Raw genomic sequence first — 16,755 nt, forward strand, 5'->3', positions numbered from 1 at the left:
TAAATGAGTTGCATCAATAAGAAATGACGCATTAGGGATTATATTAACCACACACAACCAGACGATCAGTTGCTTTTTTTTTAAATATCAATCCAAGGCCACTTCGACTCAAGATAAGGCTACTGTCAAATTTTAGCGACTAAAATGTACGTATTATGAAAGCAAAATTATAGGGCGCAGTAACCCGATTTGATGTGCCACGTGCAGTAAATGTTGACTAATGGAGCAGATCAATGACAAATGACAATCCAAACATGTTTTCCCAGCTTAGTAGAGCATTCTATAAATAGAATCAATTCGTGCTGCTTTAACCTATACGTTACTACCGATCTATGCTGCACCTGCACTTAGTGACATGTATAGTGATGGTCCTATTTACCTGTTTGAACATGTGCAATTGTACAGCAAGAACAGCAGTCAGTAATTAAATAAACGGCCAACAGTGGCAAATCAACTAAACGGCCACACGGCTACCAAATAATAAAATGTAACGCAATTGTTTACAAGGCTCATCCAGTATGCCCGCACTGATCCACCGTGGAATGGCCATTTATAGTTATGCCTTATACTATAAGGCTTTCAGTCAACCAGTTCAGTTCTATACAGTATTTCAACGTATTTGGAGCTTCAGTTGATGTAGTTTTAGGCTTTATTACCTTAGATTTCTGACATACTATTGCCATTTAAGGGCAGATAATTTAGTTGAATATTATTAATCAAATTTTAAATTATAGTTTTATGTGCTTACGACGGTAATTAAACACTACATCATTCTATTTTTTTTTTTTAATTTGCAGCTCGAGCGATTGGGATAAAATGTCAAAAATTTGTTTCGTCATATTAATGGTGATGACTCTTTCACTCTTTTATTGTGACGCTCAAAACGTTGGGTTTGGTACCAACGATAATGGCCATTTAGACGGCGTAAAATCTTTTTGGGAAAACCTTTTTAATAAGGTAATTGTTACGTGTTAATCAGAAATTGGTAAAACACGCCATTAGAATTTACTAATATAAATTGACTAATAATAATTGACCGTCCTAAAAGAGAAAAATGGATTAAAATACTAAAAATATTTTAAAAACCATTTTAGGGTCGATCGTTGATGAACATCAAAGCCCGTGGTGATCTTGTCACTGTCGATGAACGGCAGGTTAAAGGAATTAACGGCTCGTTCATAGCTGAGGCCACCAGTCGCAGCAGCAGCTGTGCAGTTGCCAGCAAGTCATGCAGTTGCGCCAGTGCCACAGGCACATGCTCCTGTAGTACTACAAGTGGTTGCATTTGCACCGTTGCCCCCTGTGTCTTAGGCGGCACTGCTAGTAGTAGCGGTTCCAGCAGTTCCAGCAGTTCCAGCGGTTCCAGTTCCAGCGGTTCCAGCTCCAGCGGTTCTAGCTCCAGCAGTTCCAGTGGGTCAAGCACTAGCACCAGTACTAGTGGGACCAAAACCACAACCACCTCTTGCGTCAAATGCGCCTGCACCACCACCGTGTGCACTAACGGCGTGTGTGAAGGTCCCACTTCTTTTACCAGTACCACTGGCGCCTGTGGCTAACAGCCTAAAATAATTTGAAGCTTACCTGCAATATATGAATATGGTCAAAAACTTTTAGTAACTTGGTCCATAAAAATTAAAACATACAGTAAAATGACTATATACAATAAACAGCAATACAAGTTGGATGGCATTCAAACTCATTTTATAAAGTATTCCTTAAGCGGTTAAGTGGATCGAGATATCTGAAATTCAAAAGAGCCGGATGGGTGTAGTGCAATAGTCAATGTATTTCCATTCAATACAAATAGGACCTAAAATCTAATAAGAAATTATCCAGAAAAATGTGTACACATATACAATGAAACCCTTGATAACAACAAGGAACAGAGATTAAATTCGAAAAAAAAAAAATGTACATCCAATATTTTCGTCAACGAACAATGAAACGTAAAGAAATCAAGAAAGAACAAACAACTGGGCATGAAGTTTTTTTGTTGTTTCGCTGAGAATTTTATGTGGTGTGAGTGTGTACAATACGAATTGACATTGAACCGTTCAGAAATGAAATGTTAAACAACCGACGACGCGGATAGGGCAATTAATCTGAAATGAATTATAAAGTCTTTCAAGTAAATCGAGTAGGGAAAGCTCATGTAAAACATTGTGGTGGGTTTTCCTAACACAAAACGAACGATGGGGAAATCAAGTACCGTTTTCACGGGCTGCTAAAATTTTTTTTGAATAACTACCAGGACGTAATTCATGTTCATGTCTTATTTGGCTTCATTGTCACCAAAAATCCATTATTGAGCGGCATGTTTACGTTCTGCTAAGTGAACTAGATAATATTTAACAGGTATTTAGCATCGCTATAATTATATAATGACGTCGGTATTTTCCCAATCGCTCTACCTTCTCTTTCCGCTAAAGGTAATTCTAATATTGGGAAATTAAACAACAAATTTCCCGGCAAAATTAAATGCGATAAGGAGAGAACATGTAAAGACAGGAGCACTCACTTAAATCGATAATGATTGAAAATGTGCACACTTTGTGTGCTTAGACGATATTACAACATAAAAATGTATCGTACACTATTTTATCGAAGGGACATAATAGAATTTCAACGTGAACAGTCACAGGATTAAAAGAATTTGGACCAAAAATCCAGTCATGTCAATAATCGAAAAATTCACAATAAAACAAAAGAAAAATAAATTGCCCAATATGCTACAGTGAATTATTTTTTAAAATGTTATTTGGTTGGTTTTGAATTTTTTCTTAAATGGAAATTTATATAGAAAATAACAGAAGAAATCAAGTAACTCTAGTTGACTAACTATTGAATGATATCCGTTCCGTGTTCAGTGACGACGAGCTCGTCGGATTGAACAGCGAAGCGGCGTGAAAGATGTAATCGCCGTGAGGGCCCGTTTCTTCGTGCTCACCTCCCGAAAAATTCATATCTAAACTGTCCTCGGCGGCGTCTAATTCATCGTCATCCGAATCTGAGATAGACGAGTTGGTTGTGTTTTTATCATCATCATCTCCGTTTCCGCTCTTACCGCGTTCCTTGGAAGACGGGCCAGCGCCGTTGCCCCCCGGGTTGACTCCATCACGGCACCACATTTGACGCATATCTTGGCGACGTTGCTTCATCAGCGTTTTGTACTCCGAAATCCGCAGTTTCTTGCCGTCCACAATGCAGGTGCGCTTGGGCCGTGGGCGGTAACGGTAGTCGGGATGTTTCTCCATGTGCACCTTCGACAGTCGTGATTGTTCCTCGTAGAACGGCTGCTTGTCGGCATTGGTCATGGCCTTCCAACGGGCACCTGCAACCGTTCATCGAAAGAAGGTTAGTTGCTGTCCTTATAACTGTATAAGAAGATCGACTGGTAATTACCAAGTATTTTGGAAATGTTGGAATTGTGCATATCCGGGCAAGCTTTAAGAATTTTCCTTCGTTCATCTTTGGCCCAAACCATGAACGCGTTCATCGGCCGTTTAATGTGCGGCTTTCCTTCGGGATCTCGACGACTTTGGCGAATTATTTTGGCTCCGTACATTTTTGCTATTCAATTCAAGAAACAAAAATTAGCATTTTGAATTTTTCTGTATTGAAATCCGTATATCTTATAGGAACTTACTGTTACGATTAGAGGAACTTCCATCGCGCTGTTGCTTGGCTGGAGTCTCCGACGAGTGCGAACGGTCACTGGAAGATGCAATCGATACGATCCCCGTACTATTGCTGATATTTGGTAGTGCATTGCCGTTCATCGACGGCAGGAAGAAGGGCATTGTAGGGAAAGGGCTGTTTGGTTCGCCACTGTTGTTGCTATTCATGGCTCCGTGGTGCTTGTCTGATCCTAGGATGCGTTCGTTGACTCCCATGCCTCCCATATTTGGCGGATTGAAACCCATTTTATTACCTAAGAAATTGAATAGTTATTGTATTAAATGCTAACAACGTAGGCCCCTATGCCTTCTGCCAGTGATTATAAATGATAATTACTGCGTGTTGTCATAATAGAAAAGAAAGAAAAAGTACTATGATGAATTGCTGTATGGATTATTTACCTGTGAAGTTCATGGCAGCTAAATGAGGCGGCATGGACGAATAAGGAAGAAAATGGCTAGGGAAGAGCAATCCAGATCCGTGCATCATGTGGTTTTGTCCAGGAAACATGCGTGACGATGTCAACGAAGCCGTAGAGGTCAACGGAGTTGGCGTCGAAGATGGAGTACTGGGCGGAGTTGGACTGCCTCCCTGACCTAAACACAAAATTTATTAATGAGTTTCTAGCCAATAATTCTCTTTCTGAATAAAAATACCTTTTGATTTACTGAGATTGAGTGGCCCATCACCTTCTCGATTACCGCGTTGTTTCTTTGTGACTGGCGAACTGGTGGAAGATGGCAGCAAAACTCCATCGTGATTTCCAGCCGCTGTTTTGTTAGCCGACTGCTCTGGGGTGGTGCTCCTCCTTACCGAAGACGGCAAATGTTTTTGTCCCATGGATGATGAACTCCAACCGGATGCCTGTAAATGACCATGAAAAATGGTTGTTAAAAAGACAACAAGGCGGGTAAAAAAAGTTACAAATTTACCATTGATGTGATTGGTGTTGATGGAGAACTTTTGGTGGTAACGGTGGAGGAACAGGCGGTTGGCCCAGATGGTGAGCCAAGAAAATTTGGCGTTAATTGAGACAGTGCCGGATGGATTCCGTTGAACGAGGAGCCAGAAACGGACTGCGGACTACCAAGGGGATTTGCCGAGAATCCCTGCATGCCCGAATGGTGTCCTTGAAGATTGCGTAGAGATTCCAAGTAGGGCAGCAGCATCAGAGGTGGCATTCCGGCGGCGGCCAGACTTAGTGCTTTGTTTCCGTACTGAGAAAGTACTTGGGCCTAAATGAATTAATAACCAATATAAATTAAAATCTCAACTGCATACAATGAGTGCTGATGATTTCCCCAACATAAAGTTTGGTGCGGAAGTTATCCGCACGAATAATGAATCAAATAATGGCGAGATTAATTGCGCGTTTTGGACTTAATTATTTACCTGAATCTCTTGGATTCGTTGCTGATGGAGAAACATCTGTTGACTTTGCTGTAAACGTTGCAACTCGATCTGGTGCTGGAGTTCTTGAAACTGTTGCATTTCGGCGTTGTTCTTTGACGCAGCCGCTGCTGCTGCTACGGCCATCTCCATAGCTGTTGTATGAGGCTGTTGTGATCCACTATTGTGATGCGATCCTTGTTGTTGGTTGTGTTGCTGCCCAGCCTATCGAAAAAACAAACAAAAAAACAAATGGAAAAAATTAAATCAGTGATTATTAAAAGAATATAGAAATTGAACATAGAAATAAATGCGCAGTTTTCGTTTGTTTGTAAACACAAGGGACATGTTGGGTGTGTAAATGAGTATTAATACACGCCGCCGACTATTGTTGTCCATGCCGCACATTCCAAGGCCGACAGTTTGGTCTGTTGTTTTCTCCCTTTCGTTGTTTTAAGCTCTCAGATGTTTAGATGGTGAAAACCCCCTTGAACTTGTCTCCATAAACATTAGTTCAATTCAAGCGTTTCAGACGCCGTTAGTTTCTTTTCTCTTTTGCGGCTTTTAAGTCTTGCGTGTACTCTCCTCTACTTGGTTTTTGTTCTGTGTGACGACTGCTGTTCTCTCTCTCACATTCTCTCTCCTGCTGCTGCCTTGTTTATTGGACGCTGCTGAGCTTTTGCTTTCTCAGTTTCACACAGACAATCGCTGGCTCTCTTATCTAGAACCCAATGAGAACTTCTCCTTTTTCCCCAAAAGAAAAATCATCACATTCACTCACAAAAAGAAAAATGGACGTGGGGAGAACAGGAAAGTAAAAAAAGGGTCTTGTGTGATTGAAGAATAACAGCTCCGCGTTTGTTCCCTGACTCCCTCTGTCTTCTGTTTTCTGGTCTTCTTTTCGTTTGTTTCGTTTTCGTTGCCTGTCACCCCTCTTCTGCGGCCGACGTAGGCTACTACGAGATCATTAGTGGAGCTGAGCAGACAACACCAATTAACATTGGGCCGCGAAGCCCTCCTCCGCCCTCATAGACTTCTAAATTCTCAAAATGATACGTATTAGCTGTTACGCCTCTTTTGATGGTCATGATGTGACGGCTCGTCCGCTCCCTTCCTTTTCTTATTCGTGTCTTTACGTAAATGTAAAACTCACCCTCGTTCTTTTCGAGATCAAATTTGACGAGAAAAATACTATTGTCAACCGACAGATAGAAGCCAAAAAACAAATGCCAGAATTGGCATCATCTCCCAATGACAATCAAGTATTTGTCTGTCAGTGCTCAGTGGGTGGAAGACAAAAGAATCCCAGAAGGATGGACTCCTCATATTTCCTCTTTGGCTCTCAATAACAGCGAGGAGGAGAGACAAAACCAAACAGAAGCGGGGGTGGCTGTTCCCACGACCGGGGGCTGATATAACACATGTGTTTCGAATCAACAGAGACGTAGCGGAATTCTTTATGTGGGGGACCCATTGACCAGGAACCAAAGAGGAAAGAAAAAGGGAAAAGAACAAGTAGAAGGGGTTGTGTGGGAGATCTGTTCAAAGTCGCCCGCTTGAATAAGGAATGAGCTGAGCGCTAGGCTCCGGAGGAATGAAGGGTTGGTCTTTCTCCGCTCCTGATGCGCTTTTTTTCCCTTTTTCTAAATGTAAGTGAGTGCCCACAGTCGCAGACATCCGTCCTTGATGTTGATCGTGTTTGACAGTTCGGCTTTATGACCGCTCCCTCTCTTTAGTTCACTGTCTGGTATAATTTCAGGCGACCAACCAATAATACCTTCCACCCTTCCACTCTAGGAGTAACAAGGGGAGCCCTTTTTACATTATGCACCCTCACTTGTCTCTCCCTGCGTCTTGTTGTGATAACGTTCGAGACAAATCACCGAAACAATAACCCATCAAGCGTGACCGAGACTGTTTTGGTGTGACGCAATTATTCTAATTTATAGTTTTACTCTTGCCGAAATAACTGAGTTAAGCTATGTGCAGATTTTTAAAAAAGCGTAAAAATGAAAAGCATCTGCATTATTCGTTTAAAAATTCTTGGCGTATTGTGTAGTGGCACCCCAGAGTCCCAACAAAAATGCCGGGCAGTCGCATCTTGTGATGAAACTGGTTCGATGGCAATAATGCGATTGACTGGGGCGTTGCGGATGAAGGAAGGAAGAGGATAACGTAACGGCAACAATCGGTATGCTCGTCAATTAGAGGCCACTCGATCACGCGGCTGTCGGAGCGCTAGCGGACGGATGTGAGAAAGGAAAAGAACATGCAACAGTTCGCCTTGCGGATATATCACTCTCGTTCGTCCTAATGGAAAGAAAGTGAATTCTGTTTCTCGACCTTGGTCAACAGCAACACGTTTTATCTGGGTGCGCCAAAGGGATTGGGTGTACAAATAAAAGCAGGCCAACCCTTACGAGTGACCAATCCACTACGCAATTTATCAACGTCACAGAGCACTAAAGACAAGACCCCGGTCAGCATCGGTTAGTGCTCTATCAAAACAAGATGATATTGTTCAAGTAGGAAACTAGCCTCTTACAGGCTATTCTATTATATTCTATAAGTATGGGAGATGAAGAAGGAAGGCTGCACACAAGGAAATAGATAAGACTTCAGGCGGATGTAAAGACTGTAGAAAACGGAATAATCGAAAAATCTTTAATCTGAATCTAATGTGATTAAAACAAATTATGTTTGATGGGGATTTTAAAAAGTTAAAGTTTTAATTCTTGTAATATTTCTGTTTTCTTATTAATTCTATCGGTGCCAAGGCCCTTGGGTTGAATGTCAAAGTCCCAAAATGTCAAATCCCCGCGATCCTCTATCTTTGAATGTGCAATGTACAGAACCATGCCGAACAAAAAAACAAAGACGTAAGGTCGTGTGCTTAGTCTAGTCATTTTTCTGCTTCTTGGAATTGTTTGTCGATGATCCGTTTGAAACTGCGCGCGTGTGAGTAGCTATAGCCGTATAGCGGAGCCGAAAGAGAAAAGAAAGCCGATCTAGCTTCGTGTTTTGTCTGATTAAAAGCAGATAACACTTGTAGCAAGACATCACATCAATAAAATTCTGATGGCGACTGGATGACCAGAAAATTTTTCTTTTTTCTTTTCCCCAGACCCCAATCTTTGTTGATTGTTTTCTGTTTTATTTGTTTGTTTCCTGCTCAAACAGAAACAGATGACAACCGTGGCCACAAACAACTCCAAGCAATGCTAACCCGAAGGGAGGAAAAATTGGGCGAATAATAAAAAAAGAACGAAAGAAAGATGTTGTCAGTTCCTGTAAACAAATGCAAGAGGGGGACTTCAACATCACAGAAAAGTTTTCAGCAGGATGAGAATGAGATGAAGCTGAGGAAACCCGAGACGGTCGGACGAAGAGTCACAGTATCGAGACACAAGAAACAAGAAAAGAAGAAGAAAGGCAGAGATTATCTTGTAAACTGAACTGCTGTGGTGGTCGGACTGAACCGGCGGATCGGCTGACATATGCGGTTCCTTCGTCCAATTCGTGGCCTTTTGTGACCCGATCCCAAGCCCCTCGTCCGCCTTCAAATTGTCTGTTACAGTTAGTATATAAACCCGCTCCCGTGGGTTTGTGTATACAGTATTTATTCATTGGGAGATAACAGAGAGTATATAGAAGAAAGAAGTAAAAGTTGAGATAAGGAAAGAATTGGTAAAAACCCAAATGAAATAATTTATCAGACCAGGACTATCGTTTTACGCTTTGACGTCTCGATATGCGTATTTTTTACCAAAATCTAAACAACAACAAGATTACAATCATAACATAGCCTGCGAGCATTATTCCATCCGGCTACTGTTCTTCGTTCATCCGATAACCTTTGCTAGTGACCTCGGCCCGTGTTGTATTTGTTATTGCTCACACTTGCTACTGGTGCTACCGGATTTCTGTGAGGCTCGGTTTGGGGTTGGTGGGTTACGTGGTAATTGAACGGGAGTAGTAAACTTTCAATGGCCACAATTTGAGTAAAAGGAAAAATCAAGGATAATTTTTCGACGCATAAATGCAAACGGACCAAACTGATCCAAACCGATCATGCTAAATATCAAAGGATTCTCATATTCTCACTTCAGTTAAATATTCTCCTTGCAATGTGTGGAAAAGTGGGATATGAAAATAGATTGGCAGTCTATATTTTCAAATCTGCAAATCAGTTTTCAGATTTAAAATGCTGAACCGAAAATTATTATCTTATGTCCTCGATGATGGCAAAAATATTCTTTACTCCAGCTGATCAAAACATTTATTCTATATCCTCATTGAATGGGCTATTTTTTTATTATTATTTTAAACTTCCATCTTTAATTTAAAAAAAAAAAACACAAGCCGCAAAATATTTGATCGAATTCGTTGACCCATCAAGTTCTACTTAATTGGCATTTTTCTGTGGCTTCATGGCAAACAGAACGAATGACCGAATTGGCATGGGTCGGTTAATGTTCCAGTAAACAACTGAGTTTCAATGAATCAAACATCAGCTTTTGCGTTAAAGCCCCCCTTTCTAAAAATAGAATATTTCTGTCGTATGATAACCTTTTTACCAGAACAACATTAAGCTATTTATATCGTTGTATAAATAGATACATTATACATCCAAAGGGGATCGAGTCGTCCCTATTCAGTGTATATGCATTTGAATTCTTCATCTATAAGCTGTCGTTCGAGATATTAGCCAGCCAACTGTTGTTGGCAATTAAAAAATTATGAATTTTGTTTTCTCTCTTGGCTCTCCCCGTTCAACCCATTGCGTGCTGACACCACTGACGTCCGTTCTAAGACCCTTCACATCTTTATTACCCGTTCCTCTGTCTTCGCTCATCGAGCGATAATCATTTCGTGAATTCTTTTCGCTTGCATTCACGATCTGTTTGTCGCTATTAGGAGGAGCAAAGCCAAACTGGGTTGAACGACACGCAGACGGTCATCTAAATGGAAAATAGGCTACTATCGGTATATGCGATGCTCTTTGGTTGGCGACTTCTGTCGCCAAAGAGCGCGTGCTGTGTCAATAGTTTTAACGACTGTACGTCGTAGATATACAGATGATCGTTGTTCTTAGCTGCTGGAGAACAGCTGAGAAGTCGCGACGACAGATAACTTATATTTATATTTATACACATAGGTGTGTGTGTGTGTGTGTCTGTGTGTGTGGAATAAGCCAAGGAGTCGGACAAAACCAATCAAATGCGGCGTTATGTGGTCGAGCGCGATGACGGATTGGTTTCGAACCGTTTAGTGAGCAGGCGAGGTAATTATACGCCACAGTCGGCCAGTTGTGTATAAATTTACTGTAAAGCTAAGAGAGGGCGATCATAAAAGAGTGGGAGACAGGCGGGACCGCCAGTGCAGATGAGAGCCGAGCCATGGAAAACAATCGTAAACCTAAATCATCAAAATAAGCGAAACAGAGAAAAGTAAAAAGAAATTCGACGCCGAGTTTCTTTTCCTTTTATCGTTTTCTTTATTTGAACTCGTTGGCTGCCGGCTTTTATACATCGAAAGGAGACAAGAGTGCGGAGACCGGTGGAGAGACAAAAGCCGACGTCTCCTATGTGTGTGTGCCGTGTTCTCCTGTCGGATTTTCAGTACTGAATGTACTGGGCATGAGACAAAAAAGATGAAATAAAAATGTCCGTTTCCGGTGTTAAGTGTCTCTCTGCGGTGAATTCTACTGCCGATGGAGACCATAGGGAATATCATGGGGAGAAACGCGCAGTAACGCAGAAACCGTCACTCAACGAGAAACAACAGTTCGCGGGCGAGCGACACACAAGACACAACAAATAAACCCCCTGGAAATAGAAAACTGCGGTCTCCCTTTTTAGTGCGCAACATCTAGCCTATTTTCTCTTCTCGTTTTAGATTTTTGTCATCCCACGTCATAGTAGACGATTCTTTTCATTCGAAACGAATTGCCACCGAATAAAAATTCCCTGAAAATGCGGAGTGAACAAAACTTTTTCGTATAACATTGCATTCCGATTCTTTTTGTTTGATATTCTCGACTGTTTATTTATTTGTTGAGACACGTGCTGCTCTAGTGATAAACGTAGCAACAAAAAATGTGTAGTAGACCGCCCAGCGAGACGCCACTAATACACAATTTCACACGTTTCACCGTGGTCTATGCATAGTCTGCACTTTTGGACGTCGATTCATTTCCTCCCGGTTAAGTCTTAAAGCCGGTCGGAAACAAAACACGGACCTATTTCCGTCTGGACATTGGAAAACACAAAGCCCTGCCATTCAAATTCCTACGAATTGCGTTGAAGACGAGTCAAAACTGGACTATGAGCAACTCTAAGAAACGCCGATATAGTGCAAAGCGGTACGGTAGTTGTGTTGGAGGGAATCTCGTCAGTTATTATGGAGTTGTTGGTCCGCAGTTGGGCAACTCGGGAGTGAAACGGGTGGATCGACGCTATGTGGAAGAAAGACGTCGGAAAACGGGTGCTGGATCTAGGAACAATCCCAACAACTTCCGGTGGCGTCTGCTGTTCTGTTCTCGCTTCTATAACTGGGAAAGCGACGGGCGACCGTTGGCAGTTGTCAAACTTCCGCCGTTTTGGAAGCGAAGGAAAGTCATTATGGCAACTGGAGAAACGGTCGATCGAAGCTGTTTGATGAGAATCGGCGTTCGGAGAAGTCGCTACATTTGGTACAACAAACACCGAGCCAGCCCATCGGGTGAAAAGTAAAGATCGGGACTTAATGAAGGGGAAAAGTTTTGAGGGTAGTACTACGTTGTACGGGACGAGAAACCAATTGTCGTTTCAAGCGAACGATTAGCACATCGATCGAGGAGATGACCATTATACATAAAAAGGAGTTTTCTCTTCATTTTTCCCAGTGTGTCTTATGCCAAATTTGAGACCGAAGATACAGGACTATCGACTGGGCCTTGTTTATGGTGGTGCCTATCTCAACTTTTTAGTGATTTGTTCACATTGAAACAAAATCACCCCAACACTGTCTTCGCCTCCTTCTTCTCCTGTTACTGGTAACCAAGAACTAAATCCAGACACAATCTCATTCGACGGGTCAAACTACGCGACATTGACTGGAGAGAGTTCATGCCTCTTTTTCTCATCTTTTGTTTTAAAAACGAGACCCAATGGATTTTGGAAGTTGTTTCGTTTTGATTCTAAAGGTCAACGGCTTAAAAAAAAATGGACAAGGACGATATCAAGAGCCTTTTCAAAAACATTGATCGTTAATGGCACAGTTTGATGCGCTCATCCGCAGTACCCTGGACATATTAGGTCTATGCATGTGGGAGCGGGTTACAGAGAGCAGCTTCACGTTGAGATATGCTGTCTGGCCTGGGAAAGTTCAGCCCGTTCTTTTCCTTTTTCTCAGAATACTCGAGCGGCAGCAATCAACTGACTACGAGTATCGCATTACCTTTCTCTAACTACACCAGCGACTGTGCTATAAACTAAGCAACCGCTAACAGATAAGGACTGCAATGGAGATGGGAAAGTAGGAAAAGACCAAGGCTCAACAAGAAAGACTGTGCAGCACAGCGCAATCTTTCATCACATTGACACGGAACAAGGAAAGACTATCGCAACTCGAGACGTCATGTTTTTGGGACATTTTCAATCGAAAACTGTCGACTCGAACAAAAGGGGCTACGCATCTGTCAAATTCAGACCAGAGAATTTGAAAAACACAAAATTGTGTCTCAGCATTTGACAAGTGGGTGGCAGCGAGGCGGGATGGGAGAAAACAACTGTTCCGAGTTCTGTCGGACACGCTCGTATGCGGTTGTATAGGCGTTTGGCAGATGGAAGAAACACACAACAGGCGAGGCAAATGCGGCAATAAATAGTGACGCACATCCTTTTCTTTAAAAATTTTTTGGTATTCTCTTGTCATATTGTTCTTTTTCTTTTTTGACTTTGGTGTTGATTTGGACGTTCTTTCTTTTTTGCCATTCCAAATTCGTTTTCGACGCGATAGATTTAAATCACACGGAACGTGTCGTCGTTCCGTCTTCTTGGCTCCGAGCCTTGTCTTGTCTTTGGCCTGACAACGTTCCGTCACGCTCACGATAACGCTTGGATTTGTAAATCTTTTGTTGGCCGGCTGTAAAATATCTCCAGCTCATGGTCAACATAAAATGACGTGAAAAAAGAATGACAAATCCATTCGTTCGCCATTGTCTCAGTTAATAACGGCGAGTTGGTGGAATAGAAGCAGCAAATGCCATTTTCTTCGTTACAGTTACACATTTGGGAAAAATGAAAACAAAAACGAAGGAAAAAAGGCTGACAGTGTCACATGACTTGTCATCCGAACCTTGTTGTCCGGAACAGGGGTGTACCGTCAATGTGCACAAAAGACAACACAAGAAGGACAACCCCTAAAAAATTGGTAAAAAGGGGGAAAAAGTGTGACGAAGCTGCTGGGAAGAAAAAGTTCTTATTTTTAGCTGAACGTGGGCACAACCAACTCGGCGCACATATACCACAACAGCAGCAGCAGCAGCGATTTTCCCATATTTCTTTTCTTGGCGATAACAGAACGGGAAGGAAACTAGAAAAATGTGTTGTGAAGAAAACTATAGACAGTCCCTCCCTTTTCGTATTGTGGGCGGCTGGTTGCTGTTGTGTTCACTTTGAAGTCATGTGTGGGTGTTGCCATAGTTCACAAGTATAAAGAAAGATCGATGCATAACATACAGTCAAGGCCAATCTATTCTTGCTAAGAATAAAAAGGCATAGAGAGCGGTAAATTCAAAGCAAAGATAAATAATGACAGGGCATTATTTAAATTGTGCTGATATATTTTCAGTTGTTATCTCAAGTTGACATTACGTAATTGAAGGAATTACATTTGTCTGTATTTTGACGACGATCCTTTGAAAATTGTGACGTTACTAAGCAACGGGTGTCGACCGTATCGTGATGGTAATCGACCTATTGTTGTTTAGATGTTATGCTTGACTTGAAGATTCCCAGATGTAACCAATAGAGCGCGTGATTTAGGGTGTAGAGATCGACCTCTTGTCTGGGATTTATTGTAAAAAGAGGTTTGACGCTGATTGGAGGCAACAGAGTCGAATAAAAAGAGGCGCGTATCAACTCGGAAGCGGCATGTATATGTAGACGGGTGATGTCCCATCGGGAGCAGTTGTTTGATGATGGAGCCTCTACACAATCTGTGCCTTGTACTATGCCTTACACTAGGGAGCGACCAGCAGAGTCAGAATTACGAAGGAAATAGAACTTTATAATGCCGGCCAGCCAGCCACTCATCTCCCGCCCTCACCCCCTACAGACAATATGTATGTAAACAAGAAGAAAAAGCTACAACCGGACGAGGTTCTCAAAAATATTTGATATTCTCTTTCTGTCGTTCTTTCTTTCTCTTTCTCTCTCACACAAATGTCCAGTGTATATACAACAGAGTTACACACACACACACACACAGCCACTTTCTTGTCTTGTTCTGTCTAGAGCAGAGGGAGATAAAGAATAAGGTCGTTGCGGGTCGTTTGGGTCTGTAAAAGAAAAGGACTGGCTGACATTGGACGTGGAATTGGTTGGAGGTTCCATGGTGAGCGCAATGATGACGTCCGACACACATTATTTGTGCCACATGGCTGGACAGGACAAGGCGGACCCTTCCAAAAGGCCAGCGAGTCAACACACACACACACACACACGTATATATAGTCTACAGCTTTTACAAGTCTGGAAAAACTATAGGACGTCCCTTGCCTCTCTGACTGACTGACTGACCGCCCGCTCGCTCGACCTCCTTCAGAACAAACAAGTCGACCACAAAAGCTTCAACAGTCGTTGGTGTTTCGAGACATTTCACTTTCTTTCTGTCTTTGATGTTGTTTCTCGATGCTGGGCGTCATGGCACCCCACTGCTGTTTCTTCTGTTTCTGCTCTTCACTTGCTGCGCGTTTACTTTTTGTTTGTTCAAATCTATGGCGCTTCCGACTTTTAGACGAGTCAGTCCAAACTTTGGTAAACATTTTCATCCGGGCTATTTATCGGAGCCAATAAACACTTCCCGCTCGCTGTGCTCCGGAGCGAACGTCAATAAAGAATCAGCGGGAGCGAGGAGGGACCTCGTTTTTTATTGCCAAAATGGCTTAAAGAGAAAACAATGCTTTTACAAACACGCCCAGTAATTTCGCTATTTACGTCTAGTATCCATTCGTCGTACAGCAGCCGGAATTGTACCGACGAATAAGAATTAGAGCGATAAAATATGGAAATAACCAAAGTCAAGTCGCCCAACATGATTAGTTTGGAATGAGCAGATGCCGTGAGGTAAAATGAAGGCGTCGGAAGCTTCTCGAGTTCAAAAGATGCACCGGAAACTCTCTTGGGTCAAAGATCACGCTTTTGTTTACCCCTTTCTTTCTTTCCCGTTTCTTAACTGGTAAGTTTCTTTCGTGCCTCAAATTTTGGCTCCTTTTTCGCTGTTTTGGCTTTCATGGAATTCGCATCAGCAGTTGAGCATCTGTGCCAGTGATACACTACACCGAAAAATAAAGGAATTTCATTTGCCAAAAATGCGTCAATTTCTATTGTGCAAAGTGCCAGTTAAAACACAACAGATTAATTTTAAATAATTTCAAAGAAGGATTTAGACATTCAGTAGTGGCCTGTTCCTGACTACTATTTTAAATTCAACACTCCAAATGCAAGTCAGAAGTCAGCAGATTTCAAATTTCTGGAATTGTTCAAACTTTGCCTAAGTTTGGTCGACAGAAAGGAGCATCGCCGCATCATAACCGACACTCGCCCGTTGATTCATTAAAAATGGCAAACGAAACAGTTGCTGCGCTTGGCACGTGTTAGTCGGTATATTCAAGAGCGGCCGACAAGGGATGCAAAGTTGAAAAGCCACCGACGACGTGACGCAACCATTTCTTTCTCCCTCAATCCTTTCGGCTCTGTTGGCTGAGGAAGTGACGGTACACTTGGGTGTTGTTGCGTCGGCACAAGAAACGAAGGCTGCCAAAACAAACTTGCCGCCATCCACTAAGCTACCTCCCTTTTTTCTGATATTACAAAGTCATAATTCTAGTCGCCTCTTGATTCTGAATTTCGACGACTAAGCCGACGAGTGGCAGCGTGAAAAGTGGAGGTGAAAAGAGAGGGAAACAAACGAACTTGGCTTAGTACACTATTTCTGGCCAAAGCTCAAAAGCTGCACTTTCTTATTGGTTGTTATTGAAAATATAAAAAGAGCCCCAGAAGATTTGATTCTTTTGTCCTGAATTTTCTTTATATTACGGCGGGGGGGGGGGGAACACATTTGGAGTTTTAGTTTTTCTCTGAACTTAAAATAGTTGTGCGTTTTGTTGTTATTTTTCCTCTTCTCGTCCCAAACAAAGATGATTGCCCGTTTTCCGCCTCCCTGTCTATCCTCTTCCCGTCTGGCTCTTTTATTTTTCACGGTGGCATTTCTTTAGTTGCCTGTTACTCTTGTCGAAAGCAGGGCGTAACACACACAAAGTCGTTACACTATTTAGCCATGGTGCACTTATATACGGCAGAGCCAGAGAATTGTAGGCCGTGCTGGTGCTGCACTGGAAATAGGGAAGCTGGAACACGCAACAAACACGCCGAGGCCTTCGTTCTCTTCCAGACAGAAGAGAAGACCATTGACGTCGGGGGA

At 42.3% G+C, this 16,755-nt stretch overlaps 2 protein-coding genes across 5 annotated transcripts in view; one reads left to right on the forward strand and one right to left on the reverse strand.

The window, feature by feature from the left end:
* The first annotated feature begins 355 nt into the window (after nucleotides 1-355).
* Nucleotides 356-1,556, forward strand: LOC124348511 (uncharacterized protein DDB_G0271670-like). Its single transcript, XM_046798737.1, has 4 exons — nucleotides 356-420; nucleotides 735-752; nucleotides 798-957; nucleotides 1,095-1,556. Exons 1-4 carry the CDS (start codon nucleotides 356-358, stop codon nucleotides 1,554-1,556), a joined length of 705 nt encoding a protein of 234 aa, XP_046654693.1.
* A 212-nt stretch (nucleotides 1,557-1,768) lies between these two features.
* LOC124349466 (transcription factor Sox-5-like) overlaps nucleotides 1,769-16,755 on the reverse strand; it is a 31,083-nt gene continuing 16,096 nt past the window's right edge. For 3 of the 4 annotated variants that reach the window (XM_046800108.1, XM_046800106.1, XM_046800107.1), the window contains exons 4-10: nucleotides 5,071-5,292; nucleotides 4,611-4,913; nucleotides 4,335-4,542; nucleotides 4,080-4,274; nucleotides 3,647-3,931; nucleotides 3,403-3,570; nucleotides 1,769-3,331 (exon numbers count right to left, since the gene is read on the reverse strand). In XM_046800108.1, the coding sequence (XP_046656064.1) occupies nucleotides 2,835-3,331; nucleotides 3,403-3,570; nucleotides 3,647-3,931; nucleotides 4,080-4,274; nucleotides 4,335-4,542; nucleotides 4,611-4,913; nucleotides 5,071-5,292 (1,878 nt within the window). In that variant the 3' untranslated portion in view covers nucleotides 1,769-2,834. The remainder of the gene's footprint in view (nucleotides 3,332-3,402; nucleotides 3,571-3,646; nucleotides 3,932-4,079; nucleotides 4,275-4,334; nucleotides 4,543-4,610; nucleotides 4,914-5,070; nucleotides 5,293-16,755) is intronic. The other variant, XM_046800109.1, reaches the window with a different exon arrangement.

Source organism: Daphnia pulicaria, chromosome 7, assembly GCF_021234035.1.
Source record: "Daphnia pulicaria isolate SC F1-1A chromosome 7, SC_F0-13Bv2, whole genome shotgun sequence".
Taxonomy (NCBI): Eukaryota; Metazoa; Arthropoda; class Branchiopoda; order Diplostraca; family Daphniidae; genus Daphnia; species Daphnia pulicaria.

Coding starts and splice junctions, on each gene's coding strand:
- LOC124348511 (XM_046798737.1), top strand. CDS start 356: ATGTATAGTGATGGTCCTATTTACCTGTTTGAACATGTGCAATTGTAC. Junction 958..1,094: donor GGGAAAACCTTTTTAATAAG/GTAATTGTTACG, acceptor AAACCATTTTAG/GGTCGATCGTTGATGAACAT.